At 34.8% G+C, this 20,795-nt stretch overlaps 4 protein-coding genes across 6 annotated transcripts; 2 read left to right on the forward strand and 2 right to left on the reverse strand.

Annotated features, from left to right (window-relative positions):
- Positions 1–2: 2 nt before the first annotated feature.
- On the reverse strand, positions 3–14,241 carry LOC107482587 (uncharacterized; the record flags this gene model as incomplete). The annotated part of the gene is made up of 5 exons (XM_052260165.1): positions 13,938–14,241; positions 1,943–2,130; positions 1,431–1,520; positions 139–388; positions 3–48 (listed from the first exon to the last, which is right to left on the reverse strand). Coding segments are annotated over exons 2-5 (534 nt in total), but the record flags the coding sequence as incomplete, so codon positions are not given.
- Positions 2,966–7,411, forward strand: LOC107482810 (uncharacterized). Of its 2 annotated transcripts, XM_021139748.2 has the most exons (8): positions 2,966–3,365; positions 4,066–4,139; positions 4,272–4,444; positions 5,020–5,117; positions 5,245–5,304; positions 5,384–5,452; positions 5,530–5,583; positions 7,080–7,411. In XM_021139748.2, the coding sequence occupies exons 3-8, from the start codon at positions 4,390–4,392 to the stop codon at positions 7,146–7,148; spliced, it is 405 nt and encodes a 134-aa protein (XP_020995407.1). In that variant the 5' UTR covers positions 2,966–3,365; positions 4,066–4,139; positions 4,272–4,389; the 3' UTR covers positions 7,149–7,411. The 2 variants fall into 2 exon arrangements, with proteins under 2 accessions (XP_020995407.1, XP_015958892.1); XM_016103406.2 differs by lacking the exon at positions 4,272–4,444 and having other exon boundaries at positions 3,143–3,365.
- Positions 8,452–13,597, reverse strand: LOC107482809 (uncharacterized). Of its 2 annotated transcripts, none has more exons than XM_016103404.3 (6): positions 12,969–13,597; positions 12,444–12,533; positions 11,152–11,401; positions 10,962–11,061; positions 8,840–8,905; positions 8,452–8,683 (listed from the first exon to the last, which is right to left on the reverse strand). In XM_016103404.3, exons 1-6 carry the CDS (start codon positions 13,252–13,254, stop codon positions 8,492–8,494), a joined length of 984 nt encoding a protein of 327 aa, XP_015958890.2. In that variant the 5' UTR covers positions 13,255–13,597; the 3' UTR covers positions 8,452–8,491. The 2 variants fall into 2 exon arrangements, with proteins under 2 accessions (XP_015958890.2, XP_015958889.3); XM_016103403.3 differs by having other exon boundaries at positions 10,962–11,058; positions 12,969–13,596.
- A 16-nt stretch (positions 14,242–14,257) lies between the features above and the next one.
- On the forward strand, positions 14,258–18,842 carry LOC107482812 (histidine--tRNA ligase, cytoplasmic). Its single transcript, XM_016103407.3, has 7 exons — positions 14,258–15,705; positions 16,024–16,203; positions 16,379–16,636; positions 17,143–17,287; positions 17,378–17,649; positions 17,855–17,995; positions 18,335–18,842. Exons 1-7 carry the CDS (start codon positions 14,374–14,376, stop codon positions 18,632–18,634), a joined length of 2,628 nt encoding a protein of 875 aa, XP_015958893.1. The 5' UTR covers positions 14,258–14,373; the 3' UTR covers positions 18,635–18,842.
- The last annotated feature ends 1,953 nt before the right edge of the window (positions 18,843–20,795 follow it).

Below are 20,795 nucleotides of genomic sequence, written 5' to 3' on the forward strand. Positions count from 1 at the left end.
GAAGCATTTACGAATACCTCCCACTGGTTGAAGTCAATCCAATAACTACTTCAAAACAAGATAAGTTAAAATAAGAAGGTCAGTTGGATAGATACATGTTTCATTTTCATAATAGAATAACAATAAAAAATAACTGACTGGTGTCGTGTTTGAAGTTTCTGTCGAAGCATTGAGACCACTGAGTCAATTTGATGAACCCCTATTGGAACAGTTCGTCCCAAACTTATGTGAAACTCCCTTCCCAAGGCAACCTGTTCAAGCTTCTCATCATTTTTACAGAGGACTTTAAGTGGGAGATCAATGTCAACAACATGAAGATTAGGTTCCTGAGAGGTGACTTTCTTCAAGAAAGTGGCTATTTCTTTTTTTGATGAAGATGAAATATGAACTGCAAAGAACAATAGCAATCTGAGTCCAACATAACTGAATATTATATAGAATAACTCAAAAAACTTTTGAGAACATTGTGAAGGCTATTGAAGTCATAGGAAGAATCATCCAAGTTTAAAATGGGCTTGGCTCAGGGATTACCCAGAAAAAATATGCAGAGACTAAATCACTTTTCGTCCACTTATATTCACATTCTAATCAAACAAATGCCCAATAAATAACAAGGAGATGACTACAAAATTTAGAGGAATATTATTATGTTAACTAGCATTCAAGCATTGAACCGAACAATTACGACTATTGACCACTATCTTTGCCTAAAGGATTAAACTCTTGAATGGAAGAAAATAACTAGTTCATATAGGGATCATATAATATCTAGTATCATGAGAAGAACCATTTCACCAAAAGCAATAAATGATTTTTTATCTTAACACTACCCATGATAAAATTAAGGAAACCAAAACTTGAATAAGACATGCTAACATTCTTAACATAGGGAACAGTATAGAAAGATCTAATCCATAAACTAGCAATACTTTCCATGAACAAGTACTACAGAACAATTTCAACATCATATCCATAAGGATTCCATAATGTCTAAGTCTAGTTCTTTCTGTTCAAATCCTAACAGAATGTTCTCCAATGATTTTTCTACTTTTCTCTGGCTAATCAATAAGTTTCTACTTGGTAATTCCTAGGTGGAATTCTAAAATAATATCAAGTCCACCGGATGATTATTCCTTTTGAAATTTGATCCTGCACATGCAAAACAATTTTGGAGTTCCTTTTCGTTTATGCTTTCTTCTAAAATCACTACAGTACATCATAATATTTCTCCTACCCCTTCTTCAATTAATTACAAAATTTAGAGGAAAAGAAATCCACCAGACCCTCGCTATAACAATATTTCTAAGGCTCCTTCCAAGACAACTCACCACCAGAGGCCAACAAAGGGGAAAAAAGATGAAAAATGAAATATAGCGGATAAGACTGTGCTTGTTAATGGAAATCAGACAAGGAGACCATAATCCACTTACTTGGTATGTATACATGTAGGACATAGTTACCATCAACATGAGGGAAACTCCTAACTCTAGTTGTCTGTCCTATTTCCAGATCTTGAGAACCTTCATCAACAAAACAGTGAATTTGTCATCCCAATCATCATACATGCACATGTAAAAAAATAAAGTAAAAGTTTGTTCAACTGCAAATTTTAATAAAATTTGAAACATATTCTAAGGTTGGTGCAATTAATGAATGTTACAAATTTCTTCATGTATCATCAACCCTCAACCTATCCAAGTAAGACCATATTCCATTCTCTGTTGTACTTTTGTTAAACAACAGCAATGCCTACGACCAACCAAAACGAAAAACAAAAACAAAAACAATACCTTATAAATAAATAGTGACTTGTCACATATCACATATCACATATCACATGTTTAACACATTCATACTTAAATCTCTTTTGTTATGGGATGAATAGAACTCTGATGCCCTTTTGTTACAAGCTGAAAGAAAATAAACTTAGAACCAACCATACCAAGCAAACTTAGAGGGTCAAGGAGTGAGATAGGAGGTGGTGGCAACAGTGTGAATTCTTCGGAGCGAGCTTTAGTTGTACATGAAGGGGCAGCTTCAGAATCCGAATCAGAAGATCCATCCCCATAACAAGCCTTCAGTGCCTCCATTGGCTTAATACTCAGTATAGCAAGGGCGCGAGTGTGAAACCTGAAATTAATATCACAAGAAACCAAAGTAACAAAAGGGCTTACATTGACATATTTTCCTGGCAAATTCAATTCAACCCGATAAAAGAAAAACATATTGGAACTAAAGAAAAGGATCAGACTCGTATTCTAAGACAACATGCACAAGGCAACAGTGACGAAGACACAGAGAAAGACGACTGGGGACGGTGACTGGCAGAAAAGAAGATGCCACTCAAAGACAAAGATGACACAATGACTAGAAGAACAAAGCAAGCAAAACCCCAGCAGAATTGATGCCAGCCAGCCACAATGAGACCCAAGCTACAAAATGTCCGCTATATCGGTGTCATAGACCTATTCAGTAGAGGAAATTTAGCAAGACGCGATGAGCCATGATCCACTATTGATACCTTGATCTCCTCTCAAAGTTGTCAAATATCCGATGAGTGGGTTATTGATAAAATTAAAAAATCATCTACCAGAACCAAAATTCCATGTAACTAATCTCAAGTACCAAACCCAAAAACAAAGAACAAAGCTAACATTAAATTTTATTATCAATCATGATCAATAAGATTGAACCTAACAACCTTAGATGAAAATTGAAAACCTAACGTAATTTGATCAAACAATATGATCAGCAATTTTATCAACAATTCAATCAGAAACTTGCTCAATAATCAGCAATAACAAATTGATAGCAGAATTTCCCTTATAGCAGCAGCAACATTACCAACAATTCAATCAGAAACTTGCTAAACAATCAGCGATAATACATTGATAGCAGAATTTCCTATATAGCAGCAGCAACATTATCACGTAATAAACAATAGAAGATTAAAACATAAGTACCAAGAAAAAATGGCAGAGGTACAGTAGACGGGCTGAGAGGAGGAGGCGGTGGAGCAAAGCTTCACAGAGGAGTAGGAGGAGACGGAGAAGAAACACCAACAGAGAGAGGACGTGGCGGCGAAAAAGAGGCGCAGCAGAGAGAGGTAGAGGCGAAGGCGGTGAAAAAGTAGCACAAGCTCCCAGCCGACGAAGTAGAGCACACAGAAGTCGGAAAGGAGAGGCGCCGTGCAACGGCGATGAGCTTTGAGTGGGTCCGTCAAAGAAGTGAATAGCAGAACTGCAGGGGGGTATTTACAGAACACCACCTCTTCAAATATACCCTTGGATTCACAGTAATTGCAATTCAGTGTCAGATAACGACCAACTTCGTCCTGTTTCCTTACCTGATATTCATCCAGCCAGGTATGTACTTATATAAGCGAAAAAAGCCAAAAATAACTACAAATATTCGAAACTTACAAATCCATGAATTATATTATATGTACGATTTCCAACACCACATGCTGGAGCACATTACATAATCCAAGCTTGCAAAAGATATGCAATGTTGTTAGGAATCAGATTTAAGGCTCTGTTTGGGTTCACTCCCACCCATACTCGTAGTATTGCAAAAAAATAGCAATACTAACTACACTGATTACACATAAACAAGGTTCCCTTTATCATTTGAGTTAACAGATTCAGTAATAACTTCATTGGAAAAACCTTTATCTTACGCAGTGCACAGTATCGATCAATATGAATATTTTTGTGTTTTCATGAAAATAGGTTACTCAAATACCTACTTGATTATCACAATATAGCTTCATTTGCTGAGTATCTGCAAACCACTCATGAATTTCGTTAGTCGAAGTAAACCTCCTAGTAGTTGTAACCATTTTTCAGTATCATGTGCTGAATTTCTCGAAACTTTTAATAAACTTTTCAGTGTCTAGGGAAAGGTGGCATCTAAAAAGTGTAATGTTATGTAAGTAGCCTAATTTGATAAAAGCATTAGTGCTGATACCATGGCCTTGATGTCAAAGGCTTTTTCCCCTCTTGTTCATTTATGTATGTATGTATGTGTGTGTATCCTAACACTTGGTTGCAACTATGGATGCAGTGCAGGAATTACTGAAGGCTTTTCCATGTGTGGAGGTGACTTTGTTGAAGTTTATAGTGATTCAAGCCAAGTAGGTAGGAGAGATTATCTTTAGCTATATATATTTTCTATTTAAAATCATATATCTGTGGCTCTAGCAGGGTAAAAATTCATTTTTCTGCCAATCCTAAATGTAAACTTTATTGTTCAACATTTTGTCAAATTAGGTGTTATGGCAGGATTTGGATAAATGATTCCTGACTTCTTACCAACTTAACTTGAGTAGAGAACGAGCTGCTATAGATGCTTGAGAGTCTGAACTGATGGCTTCTAATCTTACTACAAATGAAAATATGGTCTTGGCACAAGTTTTTCAGTGTACATATCCATATCAATCTGAGTAATGTCCTCAACAAGAGCCTTGCTTACTATCTGGAGCAATATCCCTCTTAGAAAAATAGAACATCTCAAATTCTCAAATCAAACTACTACCCTTCCTTACCGTGGTCGCTCTATTTAAGAACTATGAATTTGCATCATCATCCTCATGCAATTTAACATAGGGTATGTTTGGTTGGGGGCTAAAAGTGGGGTCAGTTTTACCTAACTGAACTACATGTGTAATTTTATATTTTTGGATAATGTTAAAATTTATGTTACTAATTTTTAACTCTAATATATTGCCCCATGTAAATAGAATAACGTATAGAACTATTTATAGTTACCCGTAATAACTTGGAAATTTTTATCAAATAACAACAATAATAATTTCTTCCGAGTTACTATGTCAATTTTTGGACACACAAACAACAAAATGGAAAGGAAATTATTCAATGATGTGTGTAACATGTATTTTTATCTTGATAAAATGAACATTATAATTCTTTCGTATCTAATTATCTGTACTGAATGACATTCAACATTATAACACTCTTTGCTTTTGTAATTTCTAATGAGACTTACATGGCCAAACAGGTGCATGGGATGCAGTTGTCACTTGTTTCTTTATTGACACTGCTCACAATATAGTGGAGTACATCGAAATAATTTCACAAATTTTGAAAGACGGAGGAGTAAGTTCCTTTATCCAAAATTCTTTGCATCTCTCTTCTTTCTTATCCTTCAATTGATAAACTTGTTGCATTTCACATGTTGTATTGTCCATCATGCTATTGCTGGCTGACATCGACACAATGACAGGTTTGGATAAATTTTGGCCCTCTACTTTATCACTTCGCTGATATGTATGGGCAAGAAGATGTAAGGTTCTTTTTCTTTCGGCACACAGCATTGTATCTTATTATTCGGTGTTTTGTCTTACACTGAAATTTGTCTGTAGGAGATGTCCATTGAATTGAGTTTAGAAGATGTTAAAAGGGTTGCATTGCATTATGGATTTGAATTTGAGGTAATATCATCTGATTTGGATAATGATCGCTTATGTTTATTGTTGTAACTAATCATATTTGCTTTTTCCAAATACAGAAAGAAACAACCATAGAGACAACCTACACCACAAATCCTAGATCAATGATGCAAGTAAGCTTCAAATCCTCTCTACTCCAATCCCTATATGTTTTCTTTCTTTCTTTCCATAATCTTGTGCTTTGGGGATGATCTTGTTAAATACCTTTATGCATTTCTCATCAGTTCATGGCTGTTTATAATTGGGTTGTTTCAAGTTGGAAATTCTGAGACGCTTAATAGAGGTTTAGATGTTCATATTTATTTTTTATAATATAGATAGTAAATTCGCAACGTTTCAGATAATAATATACTTTGATCATCCATAAATTTGGTACTTACAAAATAGACAAAACTAATGGGGCTTGTTTGACAAATTAATGAATAACTAGGGTGAGACCCGCGCATCGCGCGGAGAGCTAAATTAATTATATTATATAGTGTATTATAATAAGTGTTATATTATTTAGAGATTGATTAGATAATATGTAAACTAATGTTAAATTTAAATTTTTATATTAAAAATATTTTGTAGAATATTTATTTGATAATTTGTATAATTTTATATAATTATTCAACTAAAATGCAATATAAATTAAAATGTAGTTTATATTTTAAAAATTTAAATTCATATATTTTTAAAAAAAGCATAGGCCTTTTATATTAGAGTTGTACAAAACTATATCTTCATTTGTTGCTTCCATTTTACATTTGCTTTAGTTGTCATATTTTGTCTTTTCATATGGTGTTTTTTGGGTTGCAAATAATTAAAGAAAAAAATTTTAAAAACTGAATGAGAATCAAAAACATCAAAAATATAAATGAGTTTTAATAATAATAATATATTTGAATATATTTAGTAAGGGATGTGCCGAATTTGAACTTGGGTTTAGAAAAATGAATGAGAATGAAAAATACAAAAGATGTAAATATAAAATTGTGAATTAATTAGGTAATCATTATATATTTGAATGTATTTAGTAAGAAAATGTGACAAATTTAAACTTACTTGAAGGAATTTTTGCTAATTGGTATGAGATTAAAAAATAAAGAATAGTCTAAGAAATAAAGAATAGTAGAGTCTTATGTAGCATGCTTAAGTAGACCAAATAATGTAATAATAAGAGTATTAACATGTATAAGTTATAGAATTCCAATATTTGTAACTGAAAATTTTTATAATTATTATTATTATGACGCTTTTAATGTATATTTATTGTATTCAATTAGTATTTTTTGTTTTAATTGAATAATAATAGATAAGAATTTTTTCTATTATATTTTTCTAAATCTTTTACTAATATATGATTGGTTGATTTCCAAGTTTTGCCAACTATCAAGTAAGCAAAATTGCTGACATGACATCGTTACAAGGGGAAATATGGCTTAAACACAATATAAAATAATTTAGATATCAACTTTTATATAATAAGAATAGATGTATATGGATGATATTCAATGACATCAAACAAAAATTTGCCTTTATCATTTATGCATTTTTTTAATAAACCATTGGATATAGCAAATATCTTTTGTTAGAATTTGCTGAATTTTATAATCCTGTTTTGCAGAACCGTTACTTCGCTGCATTTTGGACGATGAGAAAAAAATCTGGAGTGGCGCATCAGCAAGTGCCTTGATAATTGGAGCATAATTTATGCATATAAAGTATAATTAAGTTAAACACTTTGTTAGGCTTGTTCTCTTTTTTGATGGAGTGGAGAGTATTTTTGTATTGATGGAACCTTCGCCACTAATTTGCCATCATTGAAAACTTATACGCATTTACTAGATGTAAAAGTTGCACATACCCATAATGAGTGTTTTTGACAATAAGATGCGTGTAGAATAACATATCCATTGATACGATACAATATAATAAAAACATTTACTTTGGTTTCAATTGTGCTTCCCTTCAGTTCCACCAGCTTAAGAATTCATAGAACATGCGTTGCTGCTTTCATCGTGAACCGTATATGGATTTTGACATGTCGGCCGATGTCTATCATGAAACTGCTGTTCCATGTGACCGGTGGTCAATTTATTCAGTTTTATCAAGTTTGACCGATTTAATAGTCTGGATAGTATGTAATCTTGACCCGACTGGTAAGAGACTAATTCACCAGTTTTTTTCCCCAAACCGGACAGTCCAGTCTGGATTTAATAACAATGATTTTACCTGTATCTTTGCTTCTCCCCTATTCCTCATTGTTCGTGTCTTCTTCTCCTTCCTCTACCGATTCATCACTTGACAATAAGAAACCGTTCTCTTCCACCTCCATCGGGTTTCTTCGCATGATGCACGAGACGTACCGTCTCTTCCGTGTATGATTTTTGACATGTCGGCTGATATCATGGATTTGCTGACCCATGTGACCAGCGGTTAATTGATCTGGTTTTATCGAATTTGACCGGTTTAGTAGTCTAAATAGTATGTAATCTTAATCGGACTGGTAAGAGATCCGATACACTAATTTTTCGACCAAATCGGCCAATCCAGTCCGAGTTTAATAACAATGCTGTCACCTATATCTTTGCTTTTCCCATATTCCTTATTGTCCGTATCTTCTTTCCCCTTTGTGATTCATGTAGTCTTGAGTGGCCACTGCGGCTGAAACCACCCTTCATGTGGCAGATGACGGGTGGAGATTCCTTGATAACTTGGAGAAAACAAAAAGAAAAAACTTTGGGCGCTCGTTATTTAGTAAAACAACTGATCAAGTAGTGGTATTTTTCTCGATTCTAACAGTTGTTTAATCAACTCATTCTATATTGTGTGAAGCATGATAAGTGTATCCAAATTGATACATGGGCCTATATTTCAGAAATTATATAGAGAAGCAACCTATTGTTCACATTTCACTAGTAAAAAGCTCATCATCAGTGTGTTTAAGCTTAGTATGACTTCCTTTTTTACAAAGGAAATCTATGCAGCCAGGAATATTTCAAGAAAGACTATGCTCTTCATACTTAACATTGTTTTTCAATCTGAGATTTTACAAACTGTATATATTTTCTTGCCAATCTTACACTCAATTCCTTTGAATTTACAGCTAAAAATAGATTTGTTTGGGGATTTCGCAACGCAGTTCTTTGATACCTCGTTTACAGTATTCTTTAGGGAATGGCTTATGTCACCCAATGCCCATGCTAATGATATGTGAGGCCGTGGATCCTGTAGACAGTAGGTCTAGTTGTAATATGAGGGAAAAGGATAAAAATAAAATAAAATTAAACATGAATTCTTGATATAGATCCTGTAGAAAGTAGGTCTAGTTTGTCAGAGAAAAATCAAGAAATTGGAGAGAGAGAGAGAGAGAGAAGATTATACCTTGTAAAATTCAGGAAGGCTATGAAGCTTATAAATTGCATTGATCAATTCAATTTGCTTTGTTATCTGAAAATCATTGAAAAGGAAACACGTTTCATATACATCACAACTAAATAGGATGAAGTAACTGGATCAAAAGAGGGCAAATTAGGACAACAAGCACAATGAATGAAAGAATGTAAAACTATCATGCTAGAGAATAGTAAGAAAAATGACTTCTGATTATGTTGCAAGTTACAACAATATGTTACTACTAGTATTTGATCTGATAACTAGTACATATAGGGTATTAGTCTATTGTATGGTACAACATTATCCATCGGAAACCTATTCAGATCTGAGTACTGTTCACCGGTTTCGGAGGTGGAGCACCCTCTGTTAGATGCTATGTCTTCCAGTAGAGATCAGGTTTCCAGTGCCGGCTGATTCAGTTAAGACTCCAGCAAATTTCGGTTTGATATCCTCCTCCTCTGAATGATCTAACTTCTAACATCTAACATCACCTTCGAGCAGGTGAGGCGGACAACAGTTTCAATTTTGTTATCAGTGAGATTTCCAGTAAATTCAGATTCAGTTTGGTTCTTCTGTCTTTGATGTTTGTGATAGAAACAGGCTTGGCTTGGTTTATAGGAGGAAAGGTAAGGAGTTGATGGGCTGATTTTTCACTGCTTTCCCCGCTTAATTCATAATTGTTGCTAGATGGCTGTTTGTTGGCTCTTTTAAGCTAGTTTAGAAGGTTTAGGAGCAGTAGTGCTAGGCCTAGCTGCTGCCTATAAATACTAGGCGTGGGTTAGTTAGAAAATTCTATTCAGTTTGTTAGTTCAGGAGAGGAAAATTCTCTCCAGAGTTGGTTAGATCCAACAGTGTACTTCAATAAGGGATTGTGATTTACAATCCCTAGTTCATCAATAAAATCCCCTAATTCTGCTAGTACCTTGATCCTATCATTTTGGTTTTGGCTTCCTGTTGTTAGCATCTTGACAATGTTTAATTTTAGCTTGATTTTAACCCGAAGGATCATATTGGAAGGTTTGTGGCACAATCTATGTGGAAAAAGGAAATTTTATCAAGAGAGAAAAGAATGTACAGAAGAGGATGATACATTCCCACATAGATATAGAATATACGGCTCACAAAACTGACAAGACAATATGATGAAAGCATGCCAAGGAAGATTATTAAACAAAGTACTATATCTTCAGCACTGAAGGGAACCTCAGAATGAAGTATACCCCGGAAGGAACAAAATCAATAGTCAAGAAGGAAGTATACTTCAGAGTCCCTTTCCAACCAAATATATCAATGCACAGCAAGAATTGTGTTGTAGGATCCAAAACCTCTCATTTTGTTCACGAAAGCTTACGCAAATCAATAGAGCAAACTCATGATTCTCTAAAGATACGGAAACATCTAATACAAAGAGATCTCACCATAGGATAATGCCAAAAAAAAAAAAAAAGCTTACATCTGAAATCTAGACAACAACACTATAGATATGTTAGAAGACAACGCAAGGAGAGGCCTGTGATTTTGGAGCATATCATATGGTAAATCCTATTAAAAGCTGCAGTTCTATGCTTTCACCTTGCATTTTGATTTCCTTTTTTAATTATTATCAAGTTAGCTAATATCGTTATAATATATGTTTAACTCTATTTTCTAGATACTTTATCTACATGTATACAGATATTCTGTTGTTCAATATAATATAGCATTCTATCAACTATTCATTTGCATGATACTCTCATATGCAGTAACTTCTTGAGCCGTGCCATTTTCCTTGCAAGTTGCAAGACTATGAGAAAAAAAGATATCCTCATTGTGTGAAGAACATATTTAAAAGGTTTATTGTACAGGGTATTGGCAGTTTTAAATTTCATCCTTGATGTATTTTAGTTTCGTCATGTCACCATTACCCATTATTAGCCTGAGTTTTATGGCCCTCAAGCTTTACCAATATTCTACCCAACAGATTTATATAGAAAACAAATGAAATATAAATACCCAGCCATTAATGTCATCAGCAATGCAATATTTAAATCCAACTGATGACTTGGTGCAAAAATAGAACTCAAGAAATATAGGGCCATTGAAAAAGGAAAGAAAGGGCTGCAAAGCAAACCTCTACTAAACCTCCTTGAACAACTTCTAAGGAGAGAAAGGTGCGTGTATGATCATCATTTACGAATACCTCCCACTGGTTGAAGTCAATCCAATAACTACTTCAAAACAAGATAAGTTAAAATAAGAAGGTCAGTTGGATAGATACATGTTTCATTTTCATAATAGAATAACAATAAAAAATAACTGACTGGTGTCGTGTTTGAAGTTTCTGTCGAAGCATTGAGACCACTGAGTCAATTTGATGAACCCCTATTGGAACAGTTCGTCCCAAACTTATGTGAAACTCCCTTCCCAAGGCAACCTGTTCAAGCTTCTCATCACTTTTGCAGAGGACTTTAAGTGGGAGATCAACGTCAACAACATGAAGATTAGGTTCCTGAGAGGTGACTTTCTTCAAGAAAGTGGCTATTTCTTTTTTTGATGAAGATGAAATATGAACTGCAAAGAACAATAGCAATCTGAGTCCAACATAACTGAATATTATATAGAATAACTCAAAAAACTTTTGAGAACATTGTGAAGGCTATTGAAGTCATAGGAAGAATCATCCAAGTTTAAAATGGGCTTGGCTCAGGGATTACCCAGAAAAAATATGCAGAGACTAAATCACTTTTCGTCCACTTATATTCACATTCTAATCAAACAAATGCCCAATAAATAACAAGGAGATGACTACAAAATTTAGAGGAATATTATTATGTTAACTAGCATTCAAGCATTGAACCGAACAATTACGACTATTGACCACTATCTTTGCCTAAAGGATTAAACTCTTGAATGGAAGAAAATAACTAGTTCATATAGGGATCATATAATATCTAGTATCATGAGAAGAACCATTTCACCAAAAGCAATAAATGATTTTTGATCTTAACACTACCCATGATAAAATTAAGGAAACCAAAACTTGAATAAGACATGCTAACATTCTTAACATAGGGAACAGTATAGCAAGATCTAATCCATAAACTAGCAATACTTTCCATGAACAAGTACTACAGAACAATTTCAACATCATATCCATAAGGATTCCATAATGTCTAAGTCTAGTTCTTTCTGTTCAAATCCTAACAGAATGTTCTCCAATGATTTTTCTACTTTTCTCTGGCTAATCAATAAGTTTCTACTTGGTAATTCCTAGGTGGAACTCTAAAATAATATCAAGTCCACCGGATGATTATTCCTTTTGAAATTTGATCCTGCACATGCAAAACAATTTTGGAGTTCCTTTTCGTTTATGCTTTCTTCTAAAATCACTACAGTACATCATAATATTTCTCCTACCCCTTCTTCAATTAATTACAAAATTTAGAGGAAAAGAAATCCACCAGACCCTCGCTATAACAATATTTCTAAGGCTCCTTCCAAGACAACTCACCACCAGAGGCCAACAAAGGGGAAAAAAGATGAAAAATGAAATATAGCGGATAAGACTGTGCTTGTTAATGGAAATCAGACAAGGAGACCATAATCCACTTACTTGGTATGTATACATGTAGGACATAGTTACCATCAACATGAGGGAAACTCCTAACTCTAGTTGTCTGTCCTATTTCCAGATCTTGAGAACCTTCATCAACAAAACAGTGAATTTGTCATCCAAATCACCATGCACAATCATCATACATGCACATGTAAAAAAATAAAGTAAAAGTTTGTTCAACTGCAAATTTTAATAAAATTTGAAACATATTCTAAGGTTGGTGCAATTAATGAATGTTACAAATTTCTTCATGTATCATCAACCCTCAACCTATCCAAGTAAGACCATATTCCATTCTCTGTTGTACTTTTGTTAAACAACAGCAATGCCTACGACCAACCAAAACGAAAAACAAAAACAAAAACAATACCTTATAAATAAATAGTGACTTGTCACATATCACATATCACATATCACATGTTTAACACATTCATACTTAAATCTCTTTTGTTATGGGATGAATAGAACTCTGATGCCCTTTTGTTACAAGCTGAAAGAAAATAAACTTAGAACCAACCATACCAAGCAAACTTAGAGGGTCAAGGAGTGAGATAGGAGGTGGTGGCAACAGTGTGAATTCTTCGGAGCGAGCTTTAGTTGTACATGAAGGGGCAGCTTCAGAATCCGAATCAGAAGATCCATCCCCATAACAAGCCTTCAGTGCCTCCATTGGCTTAATACTCACAGTATAGCAAGGGCGCTGAGTGTGAAACCTGAAATTAATATCACAAGAAACCAAAGTAACAAAAGGGCTTACATTGACATATTTTCCTGGCAAATTCAATTCAACCCGATAAAAGAAAAACATATTGGAACTAAAGAAAAGGATCAGACTCGTATTCTAAGACAACATGCACAAGGCAACAGTGACAAAGACACAGAGAAAGACGACTGGGGACGGTGACTGGCAGAAAAGAAGATGCCACTCAAAGACAAAGATGACACAATGACTAGAAGAACAAAGCAAGCAAAACCCCAGCAGAATTGATGCCAGCCAGCCACAATGAGACCCAAGCTACAAAATGTCCGCTATATCGGTGTCATAGACCTATTCAGTAGAGGAAATTTAGCAAGACGCGATGAGCCATGATCCACTATTGATACCTTGATCTCCTCTCAAAGTTGTCAAATATCCGATGAGTGGGTTATTGATAAAATTAAAAAATCATCTACAAAGCTAACATTAAATTTTATTATCAATCATGATCAATAAGATTGAACCTAACAACCTTAGATGAAAATTGAAAACCTAACGTAATTTGATCAAACAATATGATCAGCAATTTTATCAACAATTCAATCAGAAACTTGCTCAATAATCAGCAATAACAAATTGATAGCAGAATTTCCCTTATAGCAGCAGCAACATTACCAACAATTCAATCAGAAACTTGCTAAACAATCAGCGATAATACATTGATAGCAGAATTTCCTATATAGCAGCAGCAACATTATCACGTAATAAACAATAGAAGATTAAAACATAAGTACCAAGAAAAAATGGCAGAGGTAGAGAGGTACAGTAGACGGGCTGAGAGGAGGAGGCGGTGGAGCAAAGCTTCACAGAGGAGTAGGAGGAGACGGAGAAGAAACACCAACAGAGAGAGGACGTGGCGGCGAAAAAGAGGCGCAGCAGAGAGAGGTAGAGGCGAAGGCGGTGAAAAAGTAGCACAAGCTCCCAGCAGACGAAGTAGAGCACACAGAAGTCGGAAAGGAGAGGCGCCGTGCAACGGCGGTGAGCTTTGAGTGGGTCCGTCAAAGAAGTGAATAGCAGAACTGCAGGGGGGTATTAGAATCCCACTTCTCAGTTTTTATTTTATTTTTTTGTGAAACAGAAGGTGGAATTGACGAAAAACCCAAACCCCTAAAACAGTAAAACCCTGCTTCCGTTTTCTCAAGTCTCAACTAGTTTCACCCTCCACCACTCATGGCTGAGCTCTGTACCGTTACACTCGGCGGCAAGGGCTCCTCCTTCTCCTCCTCCACCATCTCCGCCGTCGCCGCCAGCCTCGCCCATGTCCGCATCGACACATCCGCCCTGGACAGGCTCTCCGCCTCATCGTCCTCCGCAACGCCGTCGTTGAAGCACACCATCGCAATCCCTAGCTTCCTCTCCCTCTCGGAAACCAGAGCCTTCCTCCTCGTACTTCTCAACAAGCTCCTCCTCACTTCGTCCTCTTCCATTCGCGCCGACCTTCTTTTTCTCATTTCCGAATCCCTCAATTCCAACCTCAACACCTTCCGATTCGAAAACCTACAAGTCACTGAAGACGAGTTGCTCGTTCTCAACAACGCTTCTTCGGCATTGCTTGGAGTTTCCGCTATTTTGGACCACCAATCCGCCGCATTGACGTCCTTCTCCGATGTCGCCGCTGCGCTGTCCTGTGAGGCCTCGAAAGCCGACGTGACCGCCTTCAATTTGATGGATTCCGGCGACGGTCATACCTCCAAGGAGGAAGTCGGAGTCGCCAGTGATATGAGGGTTCTGCTTAACGGATCCAAGCTGGTGGGAAAGGAGAAGATTGGATCGGTTGCCAAGGTTCCAAAGATTCATGGAACTTTGAGGGAGCAGGTTAAATCAGTGCATTTGAAGATGCGAGTTGAGTTGAATTCGGGTTTTAAATTGGCTGAAATTCAGGCTGGTAGTGATGGAACTGAGCAATCAGTCTCCACTGTGCTGTTGTCATTGGCAGCGGCATTGAGGGAACTTGGTGAGTGTAGTTTTCTGCGTGCTAAGAATAATTTAGAGTCAATAAGCAGTGATGATTTGAAATCGAGTATAGAGGAGATGTTTGGAAAGGAATGCCCCACTGATGGTAGCTTAGGCAGTGGTTTTAATGCGGCTTTGGGCTTGGTTTTCGAAAAGGACTATGTTAGATTTGCACACGAAGTCAACGTGCTTTTGGGGTCTGTTTGGAAGATTGTGGCATGGGAAGTTGTGACTGCCTTTGCTGTACTTGAAGGTACGGAGCTGAATGGAAAGTTTCAAGGGGTTCAGGGCAATGCAGAGAATTCAAAAGCAGACAAGAAGAAGAAGAAGGTTGTTTTGGGCAAAGGAACTAGTTTGATTTTGCCATTGATTAAGGACGCGTTGCAGAGTAAAAGAGAAGCTGCTGTTCAAAAATCAGGGTTAGAGACGATGGTGGGAAACTTTCTATTGTTTTTGGATTCAGCTGAACCTGAGTTTAATGGATTTTTATTGAAGGTAAAGGATATTGTGGAAAGCAATGAAAGCAGAAGATTGCCAAAGATTCCGAAGGTAATTCTCTAAATGTACTTGTCAAGCTTACATTGTAATCTACTTAATTCGTATCAAATGCATTTGAGCACTTTTATGTGTGTTAATCATCGAAAGAGTAGACTGCTTGAGCTTGATCTTACAAGGGGTGAAGCTATAAATAACATATTTTCTAATTCCAATGGCTTGTGTTGCTGAGCTATTATTCATTTGTCTACTTTTATCTTTTTGGCCTTTGGTGCTGCTGTCTACAGATAATGGAATTGTTCTGTGTTTGCATCTGTTCCCACATGGGATGTGTTTTAGTCTTTCCTTGAGTATTGCAATACAAAATTTCAGGGAACTCGTGATTTCGCCAAAGAGCAAATGACAATTAGAAAGAAGGCATTTTCAATAATAGAACAAGTTTTTGAGAGACATGGTGCCACAGCTTTGGATACCCCTGTTTTTGAGTTGCGAGAAACTCTAATGGGGAAGTATGGAGAAGATTCAAAGTTGATTTATGATCTTGCTGATCAGGTACATATATTTATTGCTAGTTTCATTTATGATCTTGCTGCTATATTTGATCACGTTCATATTTTATTTATCCTGACTTTGCTTCTATATGACTTCTATGTAGGTTATCTGTAAGATTGGTTTCTTCTTTTTCAAAGTTTATTTCATGCTAACTTGTAATCGACTTGTTTGACAGGGTGGGGAACTTTGTTCGTTGAGGTATGACTTGACAGTTCCATTTGCTAGGTTTATGGCCATGAATGGTCTGACATCTTTAAAAAGATATCAAATAGCTAAGGTCTACAGAAGAGACAATCCATCAAAGGGAAGATACCGTGAATTTTACCAATGTGACTTTGATATTGCTGGACCCTCTGAAAAAATGGCTCCAGACTTTGAGGTTGTTAGAGTTTTGACTGAATTGCTTGATGAGCTTGACGTTGGGGAATATGAGGTAAATATTTGTGTCATTTATTATGTAGACACAATGTTCTTATATTGTAGGACCGTCTTCTGTGCTCATAATTTGACATTGAGATCAAACATCATGAATTGTCAATACTTTTTGAAGAGTGGTTAGCAATGCAACAAATCTGAATTATACCCCTAGAAAATGTGCTAATTCTTGGGCTTATGTTTTGGTCCAGGATTTTTATTTAATATATGTTCTGTGCTTACGGGCTTCGTTTTCCTTCAAAGTGCAATTGTTAACCCCCATTGTTATCAGAATATCAGTTCCTTTCTATCCCACTTAATCAATGATCAAACTACATGGAAGTTGATGTGGTCTTTGCTCAACCCAACTTTTGTGCTATATTTTACCTTTTTAATTTCAATCATTCCTTTGGATGTGACCGGCAATTGACTGTGGTTCTTGAAACTCTGTTGATTAATGTGTTCAGATTATGCAGTATATTTTGGTATGTAACTTTTTTCTTGTAACCATCCTATGTTTTGCAGATAAAGTTGAATCATAGAAAGTTACTGGATGGCATGATGCAAATTTGTGGAGTCCCGCCTGAGAAGTTTAGGACTATATGCTCAAGCATTGACAAGTTAGACAAACAGTCTTTTGAACAGATAAGAAAAGAAATGGTGAGACATATGCTTCTTGTGGTTATTCGTATTTAGTATTTGCTTTTCTTCTAGTGCTGATAACTTACATAGGGTGAGTTTGCTATGGCTGTTACTTTTTAAATGTTGCTTGTTGAGACTGCAGATAGAATTGAAACTTATGTAAAAGAAAGAGGATCACCTTTAGCGTTATTATCTAAACTTAAACAAGAGGGCAGTGCTTTCTTAGAAGATGCTGGATCTGCTGATGCATTGAATGACCTGGAAGTTTTATTTAAAGCTCTGGATAAATCAAAATGCATTGATAAAGTGGTTTTTGACTTGAGTCTTGCTAGGGGCTTGGATTATTATACTGGAGTTATATACGAAGCTGTTTTTAAAGGGGGTGCTCAGGTAATGCATATGTCTTATATGTCTTCCATTTGAATGTTTGAACTTTAGTAACATTAACGGGTAATCTTTTATTCTCGAAAATACCTCTATGTTGACTTTAGTCTTATGATAGTCATATTTGTGTATGCTTACTTTTTTGTTCATCTACATAAGTTTTATTTGAATCTCTCTCGTATTTTGGGATGGGTTTATGGTTTTTCCACAGGTTGGTTCAATTGCTGCTGGTGGTCGATATGATAACTTGATAGGAATGTTTGGCTCAAAGCAAGTTCCAGCAGTTGGCGTAAGTCTTGGAATTGAGAGAGTATTTGCGATAATGGAGCAACAGCAGAAGGATCAGAACCAGGTAAAAGTCATAATGCTTGATAAGTAACTTAATTGGCTGTATATGTTAAATATATATAATTATTGATTCTTCTGAGCATGGAATATCATTTTGAAACCAATTTTGTTACAACATTCAGTGAATATTGATGCTATACCTGAATACAAAAAAAAAAAAAGAAAAAAAAAGGAGAAAGAAAATACAAGCCAGCTAATGTTCCTAAATAACTTGGATTAGTACAGTGTGAGTGATGATGGTGGCATACTGGCATTGTCTAGCAAGTATTCCTATTTTTGTTTTCCCTTCTGTACCTCGCTTGTTAGTTCTTTAAAACTTCAGATTGGTATTGTGTTTCTTTAGGTGCCTCGGCCAAACAAGACAGAAGTGTTAGTGAGCATATTAGGGAATGACCTGACGCTAGCTGCAGAGCTGGCAGGTGAATTGTGGGATGCTGGTGTGAAAGCAGAGTTCTTGGTGAATAAAAGAAGACAGAAACACTTTGACTTTGCCAAAGAATCAAGGATTCCATGGATGGTGATTGTTGGTGAGCAAGAAATAAAGGAAGGTGTTGTGCAATTGAAAAACTTGGAGGCTAGTAATGATGTAACCATTCCTAGAGATCAATTTGCGGAGCAAGTTCGAAGTCGGTTAAACCCATGAAAGGCATGGCCCCTACGGTATTATTTTCCGGGTCAGCATTCATCCTCATAACTGGGATTATATTATAGCTTTTACCGACTCTATAATATTTTGTTTCAAGTTCATTTACAATAGCAATTATGCTTCTTTTTTTTGGTTGGTCTGTAATTCCTTATTTGATTATAGATATATTGAGAATTGAGATTGTTATGTATTCGTTTAATCCAAATTTAGCCCTCCTCAGGTAAAATCGATGTGTTTTTATCCTCTAGCGCAGTCACTTCTCTTGTCTTACCAACGTAATTCATGATTTCTTGCTTTTTTCTTGTGCAAATCTTGTTTTGGCCCAAGAATGTATACGCTTCTTTTCTATTTAATAAAAATAATATTTAACTTTATGAGCAGTATGTATAGAAACGCTAAAGTTGCAAAGATATCTTGCAGATTGGATATTTAGTTAGAATTGGCGCCAAAAGCAGTTAGCGCAGAATTAAGAGATCCGTAAGTTATGCAATTAGACTAACTAAAAGACAATGCTATTAAGCATGTGTAAGATATTTATTATAGGCACATAAGCTTGGTTAGATGTAATGAATGTGAATGTGTGATTTGTTCTTGTAAGTTTCATTTTTCACCTTCTAGAAATTCACATAAAAGTTGGAACAAACTCTCTCCTTCCTCTCTTCACTCCCTCATCTCATTTTCTTTCTTCTCTCAATTCAGCAACTCCCTGTTCTTGATTCTCTTATTCACATTTTTTATATGGTGCGGTGAGTGGATGAAAAGTTGAAGGAATCACAAATTGAGCATCTCTTGAGCATTGAATAGATCCCGAATTCTTTGAGAATTCAAACCAATGGACGATATTTCAACCTCATTTTCTTCCATTGCTATCCAAATGCTAGCAAATTTGGTGAATCAAATCAAATCATATACTGATATACAGATGAATCAACCTAGAACTCCATCTAATCCAGCTGTGGATCCAACGAGACATAAAAATTAATGTTATTGTTTTTTGTTTCGTGATGAATTAGAACAAATTATGAAAGTCTAATTTATTTTTATTTTTTTATTCAAAAAATTTGAAAAAAAATATTATAATAAAAATATAATTATGAAAAATAAGTTGCTTCATTTGTCACTTATTAGTATCTCTGTTTCCTTCATTATCTTTGGACACAGTGTCTCTGTCCATGTCTTATTTGGCAAACACGATTTTATGTCTCATACTTGTAAACAAATATAGAGTGTGTTTGGTAAACACGTTAGAAGCACAAGAAGCACGTTTAATCGTTTTGAATACTGTAATTTTTATTTGGCTATTTTTTTTTTCTGAACGCAATCAGTAGAAGTAACAAATTGTAGCTTTTGCGTTTAGCTTCTGCTTTCACTTCATAAATTAAAAATTAACTGACATTCTACTAATTTTATCTCATCTACAATAAAAAATACCAAAAATAATCATCAAAGTTCTTGAATTTTTTTCATAGCTATGCTTTACAAACAAATATTTTTTAATATTATTATCAGTACTCTTTATTAAGTTTCAATTTTTATCAATTTTTTATTTATTTTTTTATTAATAGTATGGAAATTTTTTTTAGAATTTTTGTATATTCACTTATGTATATCATTGTATTTTTTTAATAGAATTTTTAGTATTCATTGTTCATGTCTTTTTTTTAATTATTTTTATTAATACGTATTTTTTATAGAACTTTATTTATTTATTTGACTTCGTATATTTTTTACTATGTATTCTTAAATTAGTATATAGTTTATTTATTATTATTAATTTTTATAATATAAATTTTATTAAAAAGATATAATTAAATACAAAAAGAGTACTAAAGAAGAGTATTAACAAATTATAACAAAAGAGTACTAATTTTCAATACATAAATTTAAATTCTTTTCAAAAGTAATTATAGTAAAAAAATGTTAAAATAATATAGATTTGAATGATATAAATTCGTATCCTTTTTAATAATTTTTGTCTAAACATAATTTTGAATAATGTAAATCAAACAACATTCATCTTATTATAATCTATTTTGATACAAAATTATCAAACATAAATCACGTTAACATCGACTCACTCTTTATCACAATCAAATTTGTAAAATCAATTTTATATAAAATCTCGTTTGCAAACTCTAATTCAAACACACACCTAGTC

Source organism: Arachis duranensis, chromosome 4 (genome assembly GCF_000817695.3).
Source record: "Arachis duranensis cultivar V14167 chromosome 4, aradu.V14167.gnm2.J7QH, whole genome shotgun sequence".
Taxonomy (NCBI): domain Eukaryota; kingdom Viridiplantae; phylum Streptophyta; class Magnoliopsida; order Fabales; family Fabaceae; genus Arachis; species Arachis duranensis.

Coding starts and splice junctions, on each gene's coding strand:
- LOC107482810 (XM_021139748.2), top strand. CDS start 4,390: ATGAAAATATGGTCTTGGCACAAGTTTTTCAGTGTACATATCCATATC. Junction 5,305..5,383: donor ATATGTATGGGCAAGAAGAT/GTAAGGTTCTTT, acceptor ATTTGTCTGTAG/GAGATGTCCATTGAATTGAG. Junction 5,584..7,079: donor ATCCTAGATCAATGATGCAA/GTAAGCTTCAAA, acceptor CCTGTTTTGCAG/AACCGTTACTTCGCTGCATT.
- LOC107482809 (XM_016103404.3), bottom strand. CDS start 13,254: ATGTTTTTCTTTTATCGGGTTGAATTGAATTTGCCAGGAAAATATGTC. Junction 8,906..10,961: donor TTCAAGGAGGTTTAGTAGAG/GTTTGCTTTGCA, acceptor AATGATTTTCAG/ATAACAAAGCAAATTGAATT. Junction 8,684..8,839: donor GCCTTCCTGAATTTTACAAG/GTATAATCTTCT, acceptor TACTGTCTACAG/GATCCACGGCCTCACATATC.
- LOC107482812 (XM_016103407.3), top strand. CDS start 14,374: ATGGCTGAGCTCTGTACCGTTACACTCGGCGGCAAGGGCTCCTCCTTC. Junction 17,650..17,854: donor TTTTTAAAGGGGGTGCTCAG/GTAATGCATATG, acceptor GTTTTTCCACAG/GTTGGTTCAATTGCTGCTGG. Junction 17,996..18,334: donor AGCAGAAGGATCAGAACCAG/GTAAAAGTCATA, acceptor GTGTTTCTTTAG/GTGCCTCGGCCAAACAAGAC.